This window comes from Nerophis lumbriciformis, linkage group LG09 (assembly GCF_033978685.3).
Source record: "Nerophis lumbriciformis linkage group LG09, RoL_Nlum_v2.1, whole genome shotgun sequence".
Lineage (NCBI taxonomy): Eukaryota > Metazoa > Chordata > Actinopteri > Syngnathiformes > Syngnathidae > Nerophis > Nerophis lumbriciformis.
In genome coordinates this window covers 35,164,509-35,186,151 of record NC_084556.2, presented here as the reverse complement: position 1 = coordinate 35,186,151, position 21,643 = coordinate 35,164,509, and the positions used below count along the sequence as shown (strand labels likewise).

Here is a 21,643-nt window from a genome sequence, read left to right as displayed (position 1 = left end):
CCGGATGCAGAACGATAGCTGAACCCTACCACCATTCTGTGGCGGCTCCGTGGTGCAACGAAAAAACACAGACTTTTACGAGATCTCGCAAATCTGCGCGTAATCATGTCATAAGGGGAGTTGTAGTGAAGCAAACCACTAACAGTTTATGCTGTTGCGCACACACACACACACACACACACACACACACACACACACACACACACACACACACACACACACACACACACACACACACACACACACACACACACACAACACACACACACAGTCCAACCACCTTTTCTGGCTTCCGTATCAGCTTGTATTTGACACAGGCCCCCATATCCCCATATAGCTGTCGAGGATATGCCTGCATATGATTTGTTAATTTTGGACCTCGAGAATTAGCACTTCTTCATTCATTTGTGTTAATGCGGTGAAAATACGTCTGAAAACCTTTGACACGTTGATTTCAGCTCCGACGTTGAAAAGTGTAAAATACGATCCACATTGAAAACAGACTATTTTATTTTGAAAGTTAACTGGATCATTTATTTTGTGTTTGTGTTGGATTAATGTCCAACACAAGCAGATTTTAGCTAAAATGAACGAGTGTGTTGCAGCGACTGGCAAATATAAAAACTCTGTGTTAATTTAGAACAGGAATGCGGAACGTCACCAGTGGAAACTGAACAAATTGAATTGGGGTGCCGATCCGCTGCCGTTCCGCATCCAGTGGAATTCCAGGGTTATTTTATTTTTAAGTTGAAGTGTAGTGGTTGACACCCAGTGGCCACACTAATTCATTAGGTCGAATTCATGACACTGTAAGTTGAATGATGCAAACACTCTTGTCAGTGGATATTTTCTAATTCCCTTATGCCTTGGAGACTTTGGGCGTGATCTACTAATGTCCAAACAACAAGCGCTAAATACTATACTGTAGTGTGTGCAAACTACAAAATTGTTTCTACTATTAGTGGTGATCTACTATGACTGCGTGTACAATTCCTAACAAGTGTAAAAATGGTGCAGACCACCTTATTTAAATGAGGATGTTGTGTGTATACCAACTGTCACCATGGAGACACTCATTGTCCTCCACATTTATGGTTAACCTGCTACGTATCATCGTCTTGTTGAGATTTAGCACACAAATATATGTACCAACTTTTCTGGGCTATATTGAAGTGCAATCTAGACAACAGAACCTACTTTTAACATGCTGAAAGTACGCTCTGGGAGGCGCTGCAGTGTTGTGACGGTGAGTCTGGCATGATCTAGTTGTAAGAAAATGCATATTGCAAAAACATTTTTCTATGGAGATTTATCATAATAATATGAAAAAACGCCTGCAGACACAAAAAAATTAATAATAATAATTGTAATCAGTCCCTTACATCCTCCAGCAGTTATACATTTATAAAATTATAATGCTGGAATGACGATATGTCTACAATTTTTATTTGCGTGTCAACGTATTTGGACTGCCACACACACACACACATATTCTCTCTCTCAATCGTAAGTATTTGCAGCATGATCGTCTCCTCTCTCAGAGCCATGTATGCGTAACTGTGCCAGTTTGTACATACTTTCTTGACGTGCTAAATATATACGCAAAAGAGAGGCCACAGAACAGTTTCAGGATTGATAAATCACATCAGTGAGTGCTAAATGATTATATGTACATCTCCTCCTCCCAGTATTGTGGGTGTTCTAACAATCAGCATTTATTGTGCATGTACATGAAGACAGACGCTATATGGATTCATTGTGGTCTACATAACATGTAATAGTTCTTTAGTCAAAATGTTGCATGTTTTATAGACCATCTTCGAGCCCCATTCTGGCCAACTCTTCAGAATGTGCCGTTTTGTGGGCGCTCTTATTTACGTAGTTCCACTTCAACTGTGTCTTCTTCAGTGTTGGGTTAGTTACTGAAAACCAGTAACTAGTTAGTTAGTAGTTACTTTACTTCAAAAGTAACTCAGTTACTTACACCAAAAAGTAATGCTTTACTGTGAAAAGTAACTATTTAGTTACTTCTTTTTTTTTTACTTTTTTTTAAGGCTCCCATTAATGCCCTTTTAGCCTTCATTTCAGTACTGTTATTGCACTGGAGAATAATACAATCTGTTGATCAACTTAAATGCATTTGCACCACTGAACTCTGCTAAGCGATGTGGTCTACATACAACACACAAAGACAAAGATATGTTTCAAAGGGCCAATTTATTTCGGGCCAGAACAAATTGACAAAACTATTTTAAATAGCTGCAACATAACATACATAAGTAACAAACCGCATAATAACAACATAGCTGTAAACCTGGCTTCACCCAAGGAAGGCACACATGACATGATTATATGTCATGTCACTATATACAGCACACATACACAAAGCCTAACCAGGCGTTTTTTTCTCTCAAGGAATTGTGAAATAAAATCATGTCTTCAGGAGATTAACACTGTACTGAAACCCAGAACACTCTACGCATTTCCCCAGTTTTAGTTTAGAGAAAACAAAAGATTGGCCTGGCCCACTAGGATCCCTCTTTATGTTTGTGAACTTTTTAGTCTATACATTTAGAGTGATGTGATAATCAAACACTCTAGAAGTCTAGAATGAAAGAGCAACAGTATATAAGAGAAATTACAGTGTGTGTGTACCTTCAGTGCTGAATGATGAGCAGAGGCAGAGTTTGGAGTGTCATCTTTAGCTCGCTTTCCATGTTTATGTACTCACTGTCCACTGTGTCCAGGTACTTGGAACATGTTCTCTGTGCCATTTGCTGTTTGATGCCCGATATCATGCTAATTAGCTGCCTGAAAGCGGGTTACTCCACTGTGGAAATAGCCTGCATGTCTTCTACCACATACGCTGCAATGGCTCTATCAATGTTGTCCTGGCTAGCAGTCCCTCAGTTAAAATCCAGCAGCTGTTGCTTAGGTGGAGGTGAAGGTGAAGTGGCATCGGAGTCTGTGTCTCTCTTTACTAGCTTCGTCAAAGCATGTTGCTTTTGCAGCTGTTTCAGCAGATTTGATTGCTGTTTTGGGCAGTACATGGGATCTTTGATCCAAGACACAACTTACATTTAACTAAAATGTTATTTTCTTTCTGCTCGACAAAAGAAAAGTAGTGAGAATATCTCCATGTTAAAAAACTCGACTCCGGCTCCGCCATGATGTCTTGTTAGTAAACACAGACACGCCCCCCCCCACATACACACACACACACACACACACACACACACACACACACACACACACACACACACACACACACACATACACACACACACACAGCGCGCATCATGTGAGACAGGAAGATTCAGAAAGACGACACCTCAGCTCTCCAATAAAACACACTCAAGTGTTCCCAGTTTCTAGCCGATACTATATAAAAAATAACGTAAAATAACGCAGTAACGCATCATGTAGTAGCGGTAACTGAGTTACTGAATATAAAAAATAACGCGTTAGACTACTAGTTACCGCCAAAAATAACGGCGTTACAGCCTTCCTATTATATATCGTGTGCTGACTGTGACAATACTGGCACACCAAGAGTTGTTATATTATCCTCTCTTTAGACTCTTATTAGTCTACTTGGTGATTTCCTGTTAATATCTGCTTACTTTCTCCTGCAACACGGTTACTTTCAAACTTCTTAAAATGTACTAATCACTTATTTCTTGGTGTTGTTTCAAGCTATCTTAGCGGTTAGCTTAGCTATTAGCAGGCCTGCTCCTGGAAAATGCAGTTTATTTGACAAACAAATGACATGCATTAAAAACCTAAACTACGAAGTTAAGCTAACAAGAACAATCCATACACCCACAACACATCTCATCTGCTTGTGTTGTTGTGAACGACATCATCGATGTAAAATCAATGTACAAACAGTGGTCGCAGCTTGAGGCTTTTTTTTACAGCCTCAAGAGAGTCACCTTTTCCTTGTCAAGCTGAGAACGACAGCACAGCAACTTTACCCCCTTCTCAATAATAGCGTGGTGCGCCACATCCGGTCTGACTAAGCTAAGAAAATAAAGCTTCACAGAAAAGTACCTTGCACAAGTATAATGTAGATAAAGCACCTATTGACACATTTACGTAATTGTTATGCTTTGACCTAAAAATACGGGTCAAAATGTATTGCGCCAATAAATGTAGGGATGTTTGCATTTAGTTAGCAAACATTTTATTACATTTTATTTGACACGAAAAGCAGACGTGGTGGTAAAATAAGTCTGAAAGGTAAAAAAAAAACGGAATTAAGTGAAGTGAAGTGTGAAGTGAATTATATTTATATAGCGCTTTTCTCTAGTGACTCAAAGCGCTTTACATAGTGAAAACCCAATATCTAAGTTACATTTAAACCAGTGTGGGTGTCACTGGGAGCAGGTGGGTAAAGTGTCTTGCCCAAGGACACAACGGCAGTGACTAGGATGGCGGAAGCGGGGATCGAACCTGCAACCCTCAGGTTGATGGCACGGCCACTCTACCAACCAAGCTATACCGCCCCCAATTAAAAATTTAACATTTTAACTGAAAAATTTAATTTCATAAATTTTTATATTACTGTTGTTATTTAAATGTATTGTTATTACTATTGTTTTTATTTTACTTGTTCTGGTTTATTCGTTAATAATTTATATCAATTTTTTTTTACCTGTCACCTATCCACTTCGTGCCTTGTGGCACATAAGGCCCTCACAGAGCTTCTTCACTTCTCACGATCGGCTGCTGCAGTCCTCGCTTCCGACCATGAGTTCCACCCTGCCTCTTTCCTTTCTTTCTCAACGGTACGCCTCCAGGTGGTCTTTGGTCTTCCCTTTCTTCTTTTCCCCTCTGGTGCCCAGGTCATGGCTATGCTGCAATTGTTGTTGTGGTCCTGCCATAGTAGGTGTCCAATCATCTTTCATCTTCGTAGCTTTACATCCTCACTGAGTGGCTTCATATTCGCTCTTTCCAGCAGTTCTTCAGTACTGATGTGATCTTGCCAGCAGATTCTGAGTATTCTTCATAGGCATTTGTTATGGAATACGTCTATCGCTCTGTTATCTCCTCTGTTCATTTTCTAGTACAGCAATACTGGTACCACTAGTGTCTTGTACAGTTTTAGTTGTGTTCTTCTTGGGATGCTGTTGGAGCTCCAGGTCTTTCCAAGTCTGATGAAGGCGCCTCTCTCTTTCGACAGTCTATTCTTCAGGTCCTTCATGCCGCCTACCTCTTTACAAACGGTGGCTCCCAAGTAGGTACACTGATCTACCTCTTCGACATCTTGTCCATTGATTTGGATTTTCTCCTGGTTTCTTGCAAAGATCCTCATTGTTTTAGTCTTTTGTGTATTGATCCTGAGTCCTACACGCCTGTCTTCTTCGTCCATCCATGTTGTTTTACACTGCATGTGCTGTTTTGTGGAGGACAGTAATGCTACGTCATCTGCAAAGTCCAGGTCGTCGAGTTTTGATGTTAGCTTCCAGCGAATTCCATTCTCTCCCTCTTTAACTGTTCTTCGCATTATCCAATCCATCACGATCAAGAACAGGAATCCGGACATATTACATCCTCGTTTGACACCGGTTTTAATGTTGAACCACTCGCATGTTTATCCTTGGTCTTCTACTGCGCACTGGAAGTCTTCGTAAAATGTTTTCACCATTCTCACAAATCTTCTCTGGAATTCCATATTTCTCCGTAATCCTCCACAGGCTTTTGTGGTGGACGGAGTCGAAAGCCTTTTCGAAATCTACGAAGTTCATGAATAGTGTTGCTTGCCACTCGTTAACCTGTTCAATTATGTTTCGCAGTATGAAGACTTGCTCTGTTGTTCCTCTGCCTGTTCTGTACCCATTTTTTAACTATATTTAAAGGTGAGTTTTGGTGGTACAGTAAATACTTGTGTTTTCAAATTAACGAATAATTGTGTAATTAATCGTAATTAGAATGTCAACCAAAAATAGTCGTGATTGTTATTTTTGCCATAATCGTCCAGCCCTATAAAATGAGATTGGTGTTTGTGATCAGCATTAAAAGACATAAATCGACAATGGCCGATCACATACATTTTCACGAAGATAGTTCCACTGCAGCTGGATCGGCACTCCCCTAGACTTGATTAAAATACCGTATTTTCCGGACCATGAAGCGTACTGAATTTTAAGGCGCACTGCCGATGAATGATCTATTTTTGATCTTTTTTCATATATAAGGAGCACCGGATTATAGGGCGCATTAAAGGAGTCATATATATATATATATATATATATATATATATATATATATATATATATATATACATATATATATATATTTATTTATTTTTTTTGTCTAAATGTAAAAGACTTCCTTGTGGTCTACATAACATGTAATGGTGGTTCTTTGGTCAAAATGTTGCATAGATTATGTTTTACAGATCATCTTCAAGACACTTTATGACAGTCGCTTCCGGATTCCCCGTTTTGTGGGCGCTCTTATTTACGTGGCTCACCTTCGACAGCGTCTTCTCCCCATCATCTTTGTTGTAGCGGTGTAGCGTGCAAGGACGAGAGTGGAAGAAGTGTCTAAAGATGGAGCTAACAGTTTTAAAGGGGAACATTATCACCAGACTTATGTAAGCGTCAATATATACCTTGATGTTGCAGAAAAAAGACCATATATTTTTTTAACCTATTTCTGAACTCTAAATGGGTGAATTTTGGCGAATTAAACGCCTTTCTATTATTCGCTCTCGGAGCGATGACGTCACAATGTGACGTCACATCGGGAAGCAATCCGCCATTTTCTCAAACACATTACAAACACCGAGTCAAATCAGTTCTGTTATTTTCCGTTTTTTCGACTGTTTTCCGTACCTTGGAGACATCATGCCTCGTCGGTGTGTTGTCGGAGGGTGTAACAACACGAACAGGGACGGATTCAAGTTGCACCAGTGGCCCAAAGATGCGAAAGTGGCAAGAAATTGGACGTTTGTTCCGCACACTTTACCGACAAAAGCTATGCTACGACAGAGATGGCATAGAAGAATATCGACCCTAGATTCCCTGGCCTGCTGACATCAACTCCAAAACTGGACAGATCAGCTTTCAGGAAAAGAGAGCGGATGAGGGTATGTCTACAGAATATATTAATTGATGAAAACTGGGCTGTCTGCACTCTCAAAGTGCATGTTGTTGCCAAATGTATTTCATATGCTGTAAACCTAGTTCCTAGTTGTTAGTTTCCTTTAATGCCAAACAAACACATACCAGTCGTTGGTTAGAAGGCGATCGCCGAATTCGTCCTCGCTTTCTTCCGTGTCGCTGGCTGTCGTGTCGTTTTCGTCGGTTTCGCTTGCATACGGTTCAAACCGATATGGCTCAATAGCTTCAGTTTCTTCTTCAATTTCGTTTTCGCTACCTGCTTCCACACTACAACCATCCGTTTCAATACATGCGTAATCTGTTGAATCGCTTAAGCCGCTGAAATCCGAGTCTGAATCCGAGCTAATGTCGCGATAACTTGCTGTTCTATCCGCCATGTTTGTTTGTATTGGCATCACTATGTGACGTCACAGGAAAATGGACGGGTGTATATAACGATGGTTAAAATCAGGCACTTTGAAGCTTTTTTTAGGGATATTGCGTGATGGGTAAAATTTTGAAAAAAACTTAAAATAAAATAAGCCACTGGGAACTGATTTTTAATGGTTTTAAGCCTTCTGAAATTGTGATAATGTTCCCCTTTAATGACATTCAGACTTTACTTAAATCAATAACGGAGCAGCATCTTCTCATCCGGAAACAACACCGGAAATGTGTCCCGTGAAAAAACGTTCGACCTGAACTCGTAATAATTAAAGTTCCTTGGGTGAATGATGTAAACTCACTACACCAGTATGTTTTAGCGCTTTCGTTATATTAGAAATGGGCACAGCGGAGGATGAATGCCCCATAACATGAAGATAGAGAAAAAGAAGAAGCTTATTCGACTACGGGGTCAACACGGACTACAAAGGCGGACTTGCGCAATTTTTCAGGATTTATGCAGATCCCAAATACAGATCAGCAGGTATCAGAAGGTAAAACAAGTTGCTTTTGCATAATATTGTGAAACAAAACGCCAGATAATATGTTTTACCTTATACACACACCATAATAATACTCGTATGGTGAAGCACATCAAACGGTGCAGCCTATATTTATCTCTTATGTTTGATTGCTCAACCAAACGTATTCCTTACATTTGGCGCACTTTCGAGTTTTGAGGGAAAAAATTATTTTAAGTGCGCCTTATAGTCTGGAAAATACGGTACAAGAACAGACAACCTTGTGTACTTATTGGAGGACATTTCTATGTTACCTGGCTGTCCAGATTTGCACAAGTAAACACAATGCAAAACTGCTTGTATCGGCGATTTTCGATGCAAGTCGATATCATTTTTGCTGACATCAGACTGATAACCGATAAGGACTCAAGTTCATCTTAACAAATATGATTATTTGCCCTATAAATGGCGCACACTCAAATAAAGAAATAAAATGTGAAAAGTTTGCTAAAAAATGGTGTTAATTGATAAAGTCAAAGGTTCTTACAGAATCAAACACCATGTACAAGCCTGTGATTTGCGCTGCCAACAGGTCAGTGTTAATGAATGAACCTTGACTATAGTTGGATCTAGCCTTTGCCCCAGACTGCAGTAAACCCCATTGAGAGGAGGAGAGCAGATTCATCCTTACCATCCTCCACCGCTGTCTGCTTTCACCCAGAGGATTAGTGCAAGGGGAGAAATGCAATGTGCATGCTCGGAAAATGCAAATGAGAGCTAGTTAAGTGTGAAGAAGCTAATTTATTTCCCGTTTGGCACTGGGATTAAGATTTGAAGCTTTCCCCCGCCCCACCCCTGTCACAGGAAGGGGGGTGGGGTGCTGGGTAATGAAATAGAATAAAGCCGCAGCCTTGTTATGCAAAATGATTCCTTGTTGATTCTCACTCGATTACCAGTATGAAATACATGTTGCACGTGATTGCGCTCAGGAAGTGGTTATTAAAATACCTTACTGAAAATTAAAGAACCGAGGATATGAGTCGCTTACATTTTTAATTGTGTTAAATCACACAATTATTATGGTTAACTTGCGATTAATAAATTGTTTTTATATTGTTTAAAGGTTCCATGTGTAATAATGTGGCCAGAAATGATACTGCAATTACGGTCAAAATTCAGTAGTCCCTACCACTCTCCCTGATTGAAGTTGCCAATCCTACTCCAAGGAACTTCAAATGGCAATCGACGAGTCCTACGCTGTAGGTTTCTCTTGTGTATGCTTCTTGGTTTACTAAGTAATTATGCCACATTTTACCGATGTCGATTAGCCACATGTATTTGTAAAGTTACGCAGCAATATTTTCGTCGGGAGTCGGGACAGATTGTTGGTATTACCCTGCTGAAATGTCTAGTTTGACCGCACGGACCACCATCAAAATAATTATATAATAATAATATACAATATATTATATATCGCATAGACCTATTTTGATGGCAAGCCAAGGCCAACAGTAAAATTACCGCCACATTTTGTTCAGCATAACTCCATGTTGCATCCACCCTGACACACTGCATTCTCTTCCATGTACGCACATCACCATCTTTCAGTGCAGAGTGCAATTCTATGAGCCAACCCACATTACTCAAAAACTACATTACGCATAAATCATATAGCCTACTACCATGTCAATACACAAAGTAGAAAATCATGACATGTAATGCATTATATTGTGCCAAGCAAATACCACACCATATGTACCTGATGCACATACAGTACCAGAAACCACAATTAGCCGTGCTAATGTTGCAACGCATTTCCTCAGCGTATCGGCATATTGAGAAGGAACTAGGTACTGACACTACCCATATCCACATAGGTTTTATTTGTCGAAAATATATTTTGCCCTGTCAGTTGGATGACACATCAACATACAGGCTAACAGGCATATATTTCCAGCCTGTATGTCGTGCTGGTGCTTCACTCCTAAGCATTCGTTGCACAAACATACTAGCTTTGTTAGACAAGGTCATAGACTATATTGGACAATATACATACGAAATGTCCATTTCCATTTATTACAAGTAATGAGAAAACGTAAACGCCTTACTTACCTATCAAGGAGGAAATTAGCAAGTTTGGCGTCACATGAAAACATTTTCTTCGCCTTCAATCATCTCCTTCTTTCAAAGGCATCACCAATACAAATCCTTGTTTTGTTCCTGGCTTTGTCATGAATAAGTTGAGAATCGTAACAACGCCTTTTAGACTTACTAAGGTCTGACATATTTGGTAACTTTACCAGTGGTAGTAGCTAGATGAAAGTGGCGGTGTGTAACTGTCAACCTGGATGTGACACACTCACAGACTTTCTAATTGGTCAAACGGTGGAGGGCGGGGCATCGAAATGAAAACAATAACACGATTTCGGGGCTGTAAGTCTAATTTTTAAATGAGCATATCCTGGCTGTACTACCGTTATCAGTTATAAAGATATTTGAAAAGAACATGATTTATTTATGCGTTTTGACATATCAGGGTAATTTAATGATGACTTGATATGAAATTATTACATATGGCACCTTTAACTTAAAAATACTCTACTGACAGGACTATAAGGCTGTAACAGATGCATGTTTGTTTATCAAAACAGACAAAAGTTGCAAGGTGTTTGAAAAACATGTTAAGTGCAACTATATTCCCCGTCTTTCTTGAGTTTCTTTGCACATTCAAAATGCAATAATTACGACGAAGCCTGGGAAATTCAAAGGTAGCATTCTCAAACTGCAAGTACCGGCACTATATTTCGCACATTGAAATTTAAATTTTCATTTAAATTTCAATGTGCGAAATGCAGAAAAAAAAAAACATTTATCCACGTCTGCCTCAAGCTAATTGCACGTCACATCAACACATGCCAACATGACACTTGCTGCTGCTTACCCAACAGCAAGTCCAAATACAGCCCCTTTTCTTTCAAATTAGATTCATCACATTTTGGAATTTGGAATAATCATGAATAATCACATGCAATTACTCGCTTGCATTATTAGAATTAGCATTAGAAAAGACCACAGTATTTGTACACAAATGCAATTTTACTGTCATCATCATCATCATTTCTTTGTATTCCTTTCATGAAAATGCATATATACAAGCCATATACAGTTGACACTTTCATTGTTTTTTTGTTTCTGATACATTTCCATGATCAGAAAGGAGCAGCATTGCTTGCATTATTAGAATTAGCATTAGAAAAGACCACAGTGTTTGTACACAAATGCAATTTTACTGTCAGAATGTTATTCTGGAATGTTTTTAATGCTTGTCATTTGTTTGCCTAAAATGTTGTAACAGTTTTATCCAAAGTTATTTTAGGCTGTATTTTGGTATACAGGTGCAGAAAATGTTCCTTTGTGTCTTTTTACCTAAGTTTACATTGGCATCGTATTGGGTTTTGTACTTTTAATATTTAATGTTGTTACTTTACGGAATATTTAGTTTTTATATATATATTTTTAATGCAAATCATATGGCACATTGCAATGTATTGAGTCCTTATAAATGCCAAATGTTCTACAATACAGTATATAATGATTTTATTCTTCAATCAGTTAATACAAACATCTGTGACGTTAAAGATGTTATCGTACGCAATAGCGTATAAAATAACAAAATTAAAAATATCGCCAAAGTTACTTTGCTGCATAACTAATTACTCCTACAATGAGGTACCTGAATTATTAACTCAATTACTTTTTGGGAGAGTAATTCGGAACTGTAACTAATTATTGTTTTAAGGTAAGATGACCAACCCTGCAAAACCCTAATATTATTTTTGGTATTCCCCCACTCTTTACACCTAAAGTCAGCAATCTAACATAGTGTAATTATCTTCAACTTCACATTAAAGGGAGAACATATTATCTTGTACCCTGGGTACATTTCCTCTCCTCTGGCACGATTGGAAGAGGTGGGTCAGGGTCCGGCACGTTTGGTCATGCATGCAACAGAGATGCATCATCAATCTGGCCTTCCACATATTTTCCCATTGACTTAAGTTCTTTTGTTCTTAAGTTTTTGTGGCTGCAATAAATCCAGGAAAGTGAAACATTATATTGCACTTGAAGTACATCACACATAATAGAAAGATAAAAGAAACTTTCGGAATGATATCATATCTTTTCTTATCGCATCAACTGGAGACACCTGGAAACATCCATTGAGATTAGGATAATGCTACTCTGAACTAACTATCAAACCTCAAAATGCACACTATTTAACTGGCTTTGTCTCCGCTGAAAGAGAAGAAAAAAGGTGCTCAATGGCATTAAATGCAAGGCGACTGCGCATATATTGGTTGTATGGACGTCCTGGGACACTTACACAACAATTATGGTTGAGATCAGCATTGCCTATGTGACTATTTATTAGAAAATACAAAAGCATGGCGCTCATCTTTCAGACACTATAAAAAGAAAGCGCAGATAATCATCAACAATAGCTTTATTAGACTTAGACTTAGACAGACTTTATTGATCGTCAAGGGAAATTGTTCCACACATTTCCTCAGTTTCAAAGGATGGAGAGGGTAAGGATGGAAAGGATAATGCAGGTATTAAGTAGACTAAAAATGTACCATAGTAGCAATATAAAATGTAACATGTTATATTTACATATTATATATACAGTATATAATATATACTGATATATTATATTATTATATTATTTATATTTGTATGTTATATATACAATATATAACAAATCCCAATTACTATGTACAATATTACAGTATATGTCACAGCTGCAGCAAGAGAGAGAGTAGATCCAGCAGAAAATATATATTATAAACAAAGAGAGGTAGCTAACATGTCAGGTGTCAGGTAATAGACAGATATCATCTATTGCTGTATGGCGAGTGATTATACAGCTGGATGGAGTGCGGAATGAAGGAGTTCTTGAATCGAACACTGTGGGAACGAAGCTGAAGGAGCCTGTCGGAGTATGAGCTACGCTGTCCCTCAATTGTCTGGTAGAGTGGGTGGGCAGGATTGTCCATGATGGCGAGCAGTTTGTCCAGTGTCCTCCTGTCCCTCACTGACACAAACGCCTCCAACTGTGTGCCAATAGTTTGGTCGGCTTTCCGGATCAGTTTGTTAATCCGGTTTAAGTCCCTTTTGCTGGTGCTGCTCCCCCAACAAACCACTGCAAAGTACAGGGCACTGGCCACAACAGACTGAAAAAAGATCCCCAACAGCTTGCTACACACATTAAAGGACCTAAGCTTCCTCAGGAAAAAGAGTCTGCTCATACCCTGTATACAAGAACAGAAAGCCAAGAATGTAGCAAGTAAAATAATTTAAACATTTGATCAATTAACTGGGGGGGATCTGAGCCGAGGATGTCGTTGTGGCTTGTGCAGCCCTTTGAGACACTCGTAATTTAGGGCTATATAAGTAAACATTGATGGATTGAATTTGATAGATTTTTTGACCGTTCATTTTCAGCTATCAACTCACACAGAAATACAAATACGCAAACACACACACAGATACACACACACACAGCTGCCAATGCAAGACTCTGCTATAATAACTTTAGGGAGATTATAATAATAGGTGAAACAATGTTTCATCCACAGATTGTTATTCACATCCAGCCTGGATGTTGTATCTGTTGTAGCTTGCATACACACACTACAGCAACATGTTGACCCGCATAGAACATGCAGTGCGGCCTGGACTGAAATGGCCTTTTCAAATTTCAAGGGTTATCTTTTTTGTGGACATTCACAAGCGTTAGTAAAATGCCATGTTCCTCAATTTTCACACAACCAAGAAGAAAAAAAATATCACAGAAAAGTCTGCTTCATTAGTAAGGAACAAGCTTTCATTCATGACTTACACACCTGAACCGGTGGGCTGGATTGTAGAATACGAAAAAACATGTAAACAACACCCTCTTTAATTCACACGCACAGAACAAAATAATATTGTTATGTTTATGTTAGATGGCATAATTTTTTTCCCCATGTTCTGATCCCCAGATGACGGGCACAACTCAGCAGAACAACAAGACCCCTCAGGTCCACATCCCCGCAGCCTCCACAGGAGGAAATGCTTCTGTCAGTGTGACCCTTGACCCCCAGGCCCAGCTTGAATCTGACAAGAGGGCTGTTTACAGGTATGTTACAAGCCTAGAACTCTCTTTTTTTTTTTCTTTTTTTTTAAAGTTCCATGTGCTATATTGGTACACCACATTTTTTGGTACAGATAACCTCCACAATCAAATTGTATGTAAGTAAGTTTGACATACTGTAAGTTAAGAAAAACTAACCACACAGCAAAAACCATGTCAGCCACGGGTCCAATGTCTGAAATGGTTGGTTGCTTGGTGATTTATGGCAACCTTTTTGTAGTTAACACGTGATTAATCACGTTATAATGGTGAAAAGGGGGCAATGGACAACAGTCTGTTCAGTAAAACCATACTAAGGATATGACTGAACAGCTTTCACGTGTCAAATCTCAAATATTCCAAGCTATAATGTTCGAACACGCACAGTTCAGGGGTGAGAACAGGGCTTTGGTAGTCCCCACAGGGGCAGCTAGAGCTACTACAGCAGCTTACCATCACCAAGTATAGAGTGAATCCTCTTGCAAGACATTAAATAATAATAAATACTACATTGAGATTTGTATTTTGCCAACATGGTAGTTATTATATGATACGGCAGGTTCTGTTGTATGTTTTTCTGTCTCTTTGGGAAAATGGCTTGAATGTGCTTAAAGAGTAAGATTACACTATAATGTAACTTGGACAATGATGTACAGAACGGGAGATGAAATTCATTTTTGTATGTTAAACAATTTTTTTTTTCTCATCCAATCATCCAACTGTTGATTTCACATGACTCTTAAAAAGAGAATAATTACAAGGTCGATGCGTCGGCCATTGCGCTACCAGATTATTGATCATGTGGGCAAAATTAAAAATATATGTATAAATAAATACACACACACACACACACACACACACACACACACACATCTATATATACATATATATATATATATATATATATATATATATATATAGTCGAAGTTTCTGTGGTTTATTCGTTATACAGTGATCAATGCCGGGATAGAGCGCTCATTTCATCCCTACAAGCCTGTTTCGCAGGTTTCTCTGCTCTTCAGGGGATTTTATGCCGAAGAGTAGAGAAACCTGCGGAACAGGCTTGTAGGGATGAAATAGTCTCTGTGTTTTTTCCTGATCTAACGTGTATATATATATATATATATTTATTTGTATATATATATATATATATATATGTCAAGGGGGGGGGGGGTTGCAGCTCACTACGGGTTATTCTCCCGGGATGCAGAATGGACTACTCCGGACAAGGCGTGCAGGTAAAAACATTATTTAATTACCCAAAACTCAAAGAGGTACAAACAAAAAAGGAACACAAAGCGAAGGCACAACGCGCTGATCGCACTTGGAGCTAAAGCACAAAACTTAGTGCAGGAAACAAAGAAGCTAACACTTAGCATGGACTTGAGACAAGTAATACTCACAAAACTTTGACATGAAACAAAACTTTCGTAACAGGTTGCATGAAGCAAACAAAAGGCGCGCACAATGGCGGAGAACAAACTTGACTAATGAAACAAAACTTGCACAAAGGCAGAAACTATGAACAATAAACAAAAACTTACTTGGCATGGAACTATGGTAGCATGAAGACAAAACGAGGTAGCAGGGGTGTCAGAAGAAGCACGGTATGAAAGGATAATGCCACCCGCCCGAACAACAGAAACAGACCGTCTTAAATAGCAGTGACATGATCAGTGAAAACAGGTGCGTGACTCAAAATGTGAAACAGGTGCGTGAAATGACAGGTGAAAACTAACGGGTTGCTATGGTGACAAAACAAACAAAAGTGCACAAAGAGTCCAAAAACAAAACCGAACATGACCAAAACAAAACATGATCACACAGACATGACAATATATATATATATATATATATATATATATATATATATATATATATATGTATGTGTGGGGAAATTATATATATATATATATATGGTAGACGGCTTGGTTTAAGTTTGCTCTCCAGTTTAATATCACACGTCCGTTAGTCTTTGATTATATTGGCATGTAAAAAATATATTTGTATTCTTTATCCAGATTCCAAACAGACCCCAACTCTCAAAAGCCTCTTGTTCAATGGAGCTTTAGCAGTTTATATTGAATCGTCTCACTAAATCTGGACCACGTCCGGAAGTGGTCATGTGGTATGGCAGGGCATCATTTCATCATGTCATTATTTCCGGTGTTCTGCAAGTCTTGAACTGCGCTTTGCGGAAACGCCCCCTCATAACTGGACACACGCCTTGAAGCCTCCGCACATTTCGTCAAATCGGTAGATTAAGCACACTACCGCCATCCGCAGGATATGTGCGGACAGAATACTTGTCGCTGTTTTACTACGCTACATGCTTCAAAGTGTTCCGCCTCTAAGTGGGAAGGCCTATGGGATTCTAGGGGTGGGACCTGCCACCCCAGGCCACTCCCTAAACACACCACTGGTGTCAACTGCTGGCTAATCATCAGCACATCTCAAACGACACAACAGTACGTAGTCCTAAACTAAACTAAAATGAAGTATTTTGGATTAAAATATGTTGATTTTTTATGTTTTCCTGCAAGGAGCAGATCAATTGTCAATGTACAATTACTTTTGTTTGTTCATCTTTTTTTCCTATATTTTGTAGGTGTGTGAGAAAGCTGTTGAATCCACTGCTTTCTCACAAGAGGAAAAAGGGAGCTCTTGCTTATCACTTAAATATTGATGCACCCTGATAATGAGGCTTGATTATATATTCATGAAGTAAATTATTTAAATAATGGAGATTTAGGCTCTGGGTTCTATTGGTATCAACAGAATGTTTTTTTAATCAATCAGATACCAAGTAATATGGGGCCAGTATTGCAAATACTGATACTTGAATACATTTTTTGACAAGATCATTGAATGATTTTATGATTGTAACTTTATTTGTTGATCATGCTTATATTCAGAACAAAACATTATTTTTCTCAACAAACTTATTTTGGAACAATGTTTGAATACAACAATATAAGGCAATGTAAAAATAGCAACAAAAACAATTATTATTTTTCATTACATGAATTTTCTTACATTACAAGAAAAGGAAAAAATTACATTTGGTCTCTTTTTGAATTCAAGAACATATTCCCTGACTTTGTATATGATACACAAATACAGCAATATCAGCATTCATTCATTTTCTGCATATAGGTCTTTAGGGCCAATCTTATGGCACAATATCAACAATGTAATAAAATATAAACAACACAACAAAAAGTATAAACACGAGAAAAAACTGGGGAAAAAAATCAGGCTCACATCAGTCCAGTTTTAATAGGCAGTGGTGTCGTTTTTGAGTCAAATGAGCAGTGTGTTGCTGTAATGATGACACTGCAGATTACGTTGTGTCTGTTGGGCGCTGTTCCTCAGGTCTAACCGGCGGGTATCCGCCTGCGCAGTCTGAGGCAGCGGGAGCCCCACCACTCAGGCCTGAGGCGAGCATGAGCGAGCGTGCTGTAAAGTCCTTAGCAACTCCCGTGAGATACGAGGCTTGCTTTGATGTCAGCAGCCATGTTTGGAGCAATTTTTGGTTATGTCGGGGAGACTGGTCTAGTCATTTGCTCCTCTACATCCATATGTTGCTTTTGTAGGCTCTTCAGTTTACCTTTTTACCTCAACCACATGGAAGTAAGTAGAGGAGATTTTGCCAGCCTCATAACATACAAGGCAGAGACCTTGGAGTGGATTAGAGTATGGCTGCTGCTCATGCCTTCCTATTGAGAATACATTAATGTTAATAGCCTTGATGTTTTTCATTAGCAGCTTGATTGGAGTGCCTGTAACAGCTGGGATCTGTGCATCCTGTCTTTTGTGCATTTATACATCACTTCATTTGAAAGGCTTTTTCCTTGCAAAGTGGAAGATGAATCAAGGCGTCTTGTGTTTCCAGGTGCAACACATGCAATGTATACTGTAATAATCATGGTGGACAAGATCGGCAAATACCTTAAAAAAGCATATATTATTGAACCTCGATTTACAAACCTAATTGGTTCTTGAACATGGATCGCAAACAGGAAAGTTTGTATAGTAAAGCAGAGTTCTCCATAAGAATTAACGTAAACATGAATACAGTAATTGGTAAAATCCTCCATTTTTTTTTTAAACCACACTTTAAAGACAATATAATATATATGGGTTAGGGTTAGGGTTGGGGTTAGGGTTAGGGTTAGGGTTAGAGGTTAGGGTTAGATAGAGGTTAGGGTTAGGTTAGGGTTAGGGTTAGAGAGTTTGAGTTAGGCTAGGGTTAGAGAAGTTATGGGTTGGGGTTAGGGTTAGGATTAGGATTAGGGTTAGGGTTAGAGTATGTGTGTATATGTGTAAATAAATGAACCTTGAAATTCAAGTATTTCTTTTTTCTTTTTAGTGTGTGCGTGTGTGTGTGTGTATATATATATATATATATATATATATATATATATATATATATATATATATATATATATATATATATATATATATATGATTGATTGATTGAATTATTTATTTCAAACCTGCACAGTACAACAACACACACTTCTTTTTTTTTTAAACATTTTGGCAGGGACATTTATGCAAGGCTTGAAAAGGGGTTGGATGAAGCAGATGCTTATAATATCCCAACCCCTCTCACTCATTCCACATTTAACATAAACAATATAATACAAGAACAATACTATACAAACAAAAACAAGAAAAGCTCCTGTACACTAACAATACAATAGTACCACTGTTACTATAAAACAAGACAAGACGAGACAAAACACACACACACACACACACACACACACACACACACACACACACACACACACACACACACACACACACACATACACACACACACAGGCCCAAACACTCTCTGACCATACACCTCTCTCCCATCGCTCTGTGCTGAGGGCATCACTCTCTTTCCTCCTCATACTTCTTCAGTACTTCTTTTTTAAACAGTCTTTTAAATGTAATCATGTTAGAACAGGTTTTTAACTCGTCCCCTAAGTTGTTCCACAGACTGACTCCACGCACTGAAATGCACATTGATTTTAAAGTTGTTCTAAATTTAGGCAAATATAATTTGTTGTTTCCTCTTAGACTGTAACTATGGTGAGCATCTCTATCCTGGAATAGGTTCTGTATATTGGATGGTAGAGAGTTTTGGGATGCCCTAAACATAATTTGAGCAGTTTTAAAATTGATCACATCGTGCAGTTTAAGTTGCTTTAACTCCATGAATAGTGGATTTGAATGATGTAAGTAGTGAACATTGGACACAATCCTAATGGCCTTTTTCTGCAGAGTGACTAAAGGCTGTAGATGGGATTTATAACAATTTCCCCAGACTTCAACACAATAGTTTAGATATGACATAATAAATGAATGATACAATAAAAGCAGAGCATTTGTGTTCAATAAATGACATGATCTCCTCATCATTCCAACACATTTAGCAACTTTTGTCCTCAGGTAATTTATTTGAGGCTTCCATGATATATTTTCATCTATTACCACTCCTAAGAATGAATTTTGTTGAACATATTCTATTGGTGTATCATCAATAACAATCCTGATGGGTATTTCACTTTTGCGATTGCTAAAGAGCATGATTTTGGTCTTCTTTAAATTGAGAGACAATTTGTTGGTATTAAACCAAGTTTTTAACTTGATCATCTCCTCAGTTACAGAGGCCAGAAGTTGCTTAACGTCGTCACCTGCACATGTAATGGTTGTGTCGTCAGCAAAGAGGATGAACTTCAGCAGTGTTGATACTTTACATATTTCATTGATATACATTATAAATAGTGTGGGTCCCAGTATCGACCCCTGGGGGACTCCACAGGTTATGTTCATGAGTGTAGATTGATGTTGGTCGATCTGAACAATCTGATGTCTCTCATTCAAGTAGCTCTTCAGCCATTTCCCTGCCACTCCCCTTATGCCATAGTTTTCCAGTTTGTTTACCAAAATCTGGTGGTCAATGGTATCGAAAGCCTTTTGCAGGTCAATAAAAATTCCTAAAACAAATTTGTTTTTCTCGATACCATTAGTAATGTTCTCTATTAGATCACTTAAAGCTAATGAAGTTGACCTATTTTGTCGGAAGCCATATTGACAATCAGATAATAATGTGTGTTTTTCAATGAAGCCACGAAGTCTATTATCAAATAATTTTTCCAATATTTTTGACAACTGTGGCAGAAGGGAGACGGGCCGGTAATTTGTGAAGTGGTGTTTGTCTCCAGATTTGAAGATGGGGATGACTTTTATATATATATATATATCAAACCAACATAACAAGGGAGTAATGGCTCAACAATCCTTTTGTAATCCCAATAACATTGCAGCAAGTTTAAATGTCAACATGCAAACACACGCAACAGTCTTGTTGTTTCGCCCCAAAACATTAACCACGATGTTGCTACAATAAAAAACAAAAAACAAAATGAAAATCAGTTAACATTGTCCATCCATCCATCCATTTTCTACCGCTTATTCCCTTTGGGGTCACATTGTGTCTGGAAATATTGTTGGCACTGTTGAACAGTCTGATAGTGATAAACGATCAGGGGTTTCACATAGTCACCTCTAGAATTAGCACAAACTAGCAGTGTGAGGCGATCCTTCATCGGTTTGTGTCCCGGTAGTGCCTTCTCCTTTGCTGTAATAAAGGTCCACTCTGGTATATTTTTTGGTCTCATCGCAATTAAAGACTTACTGCAGAACAAAGCCCCCTTCGCCCGATAAAGTCCCTGCTTGATAAACTCCTCCGCAGTAGCTTTGTCGAAGCTAGCAGCTTCGCCATGCCACATCAAGCTGTGAATACCGTCCTCTTTTTAAACTTTTCAAACCACCCATTGCTCGCCTTAAATTGTTCTTCTGTGCTTGTTCCTGCACGGTCACTTCTGGACATTAAGTGTTTTCGCAAATGATAGCTTTATGGAGCTTTTAGGACAACTCCTCTTTCTGCACTACAGTTAGAGACGGGGGAGATGCCGTTGCAGATGACAAATGTCACGATCGGCTTTGCCGTAGTGGGACCCCAACGCAGAGAAGAAATAATAAGAAAAATAACAAAAAAGCGCACTCAAAAAAGAGTGGGGAAAACATAACAAAGGATGTACACAAAAGGTGTGGAAAAACAGAAATCGCACACAAAAGATGCGGAGAGGAAACGGTGAACACTACACGGCAGCGCCGGGGAAAAGAGTCACAGGAACAAGAGGCGTGAGTGGAGTTGAACACGACTGGAAGGGTGAATCATCAGAAATCTGCTGGCGCCTAATGAATGGGCTAGAGAGCTTAAGTAGTCAGGAAGAAATGGGTATCAGGTGTGCACAAAGGTAGCTTCACCCCATGAGCCAAAAAACTGGAACTGCAACATAAAGCAGACAGGCGGATCATGATCATGACAAAAATAAGCAATTGATTATGCATCCAACAAGAAGGACAATGTTACCGTGCTGGGAGAGTGA

At 38.7% G+C, this 21,643-nt stretch overlaps 1 protein-coding gene across 1 annotated transcript in view; it reads left to right on the top strand.

The window, feature by feature from the left end:
* pknox2 (pbx/knotted 1 homeobox 2) overlaps window positions 1-21,643 on the top strand; it is a 355,828-nt gene that overhangs the window by 190,712 nt on the left and 143,473 nt on the right. Inside the window, exon 4 of the mRNA XM_072913859.1 lies at window positions 14,059-14,195. Coding sequence (XP_072769960.1) covers window positions 14,059-14,195 — 137 coding nt within the window. The remainder of the gene's footprint in view (window positions 1-14,058; window positions 14,196-21,643) is intronic.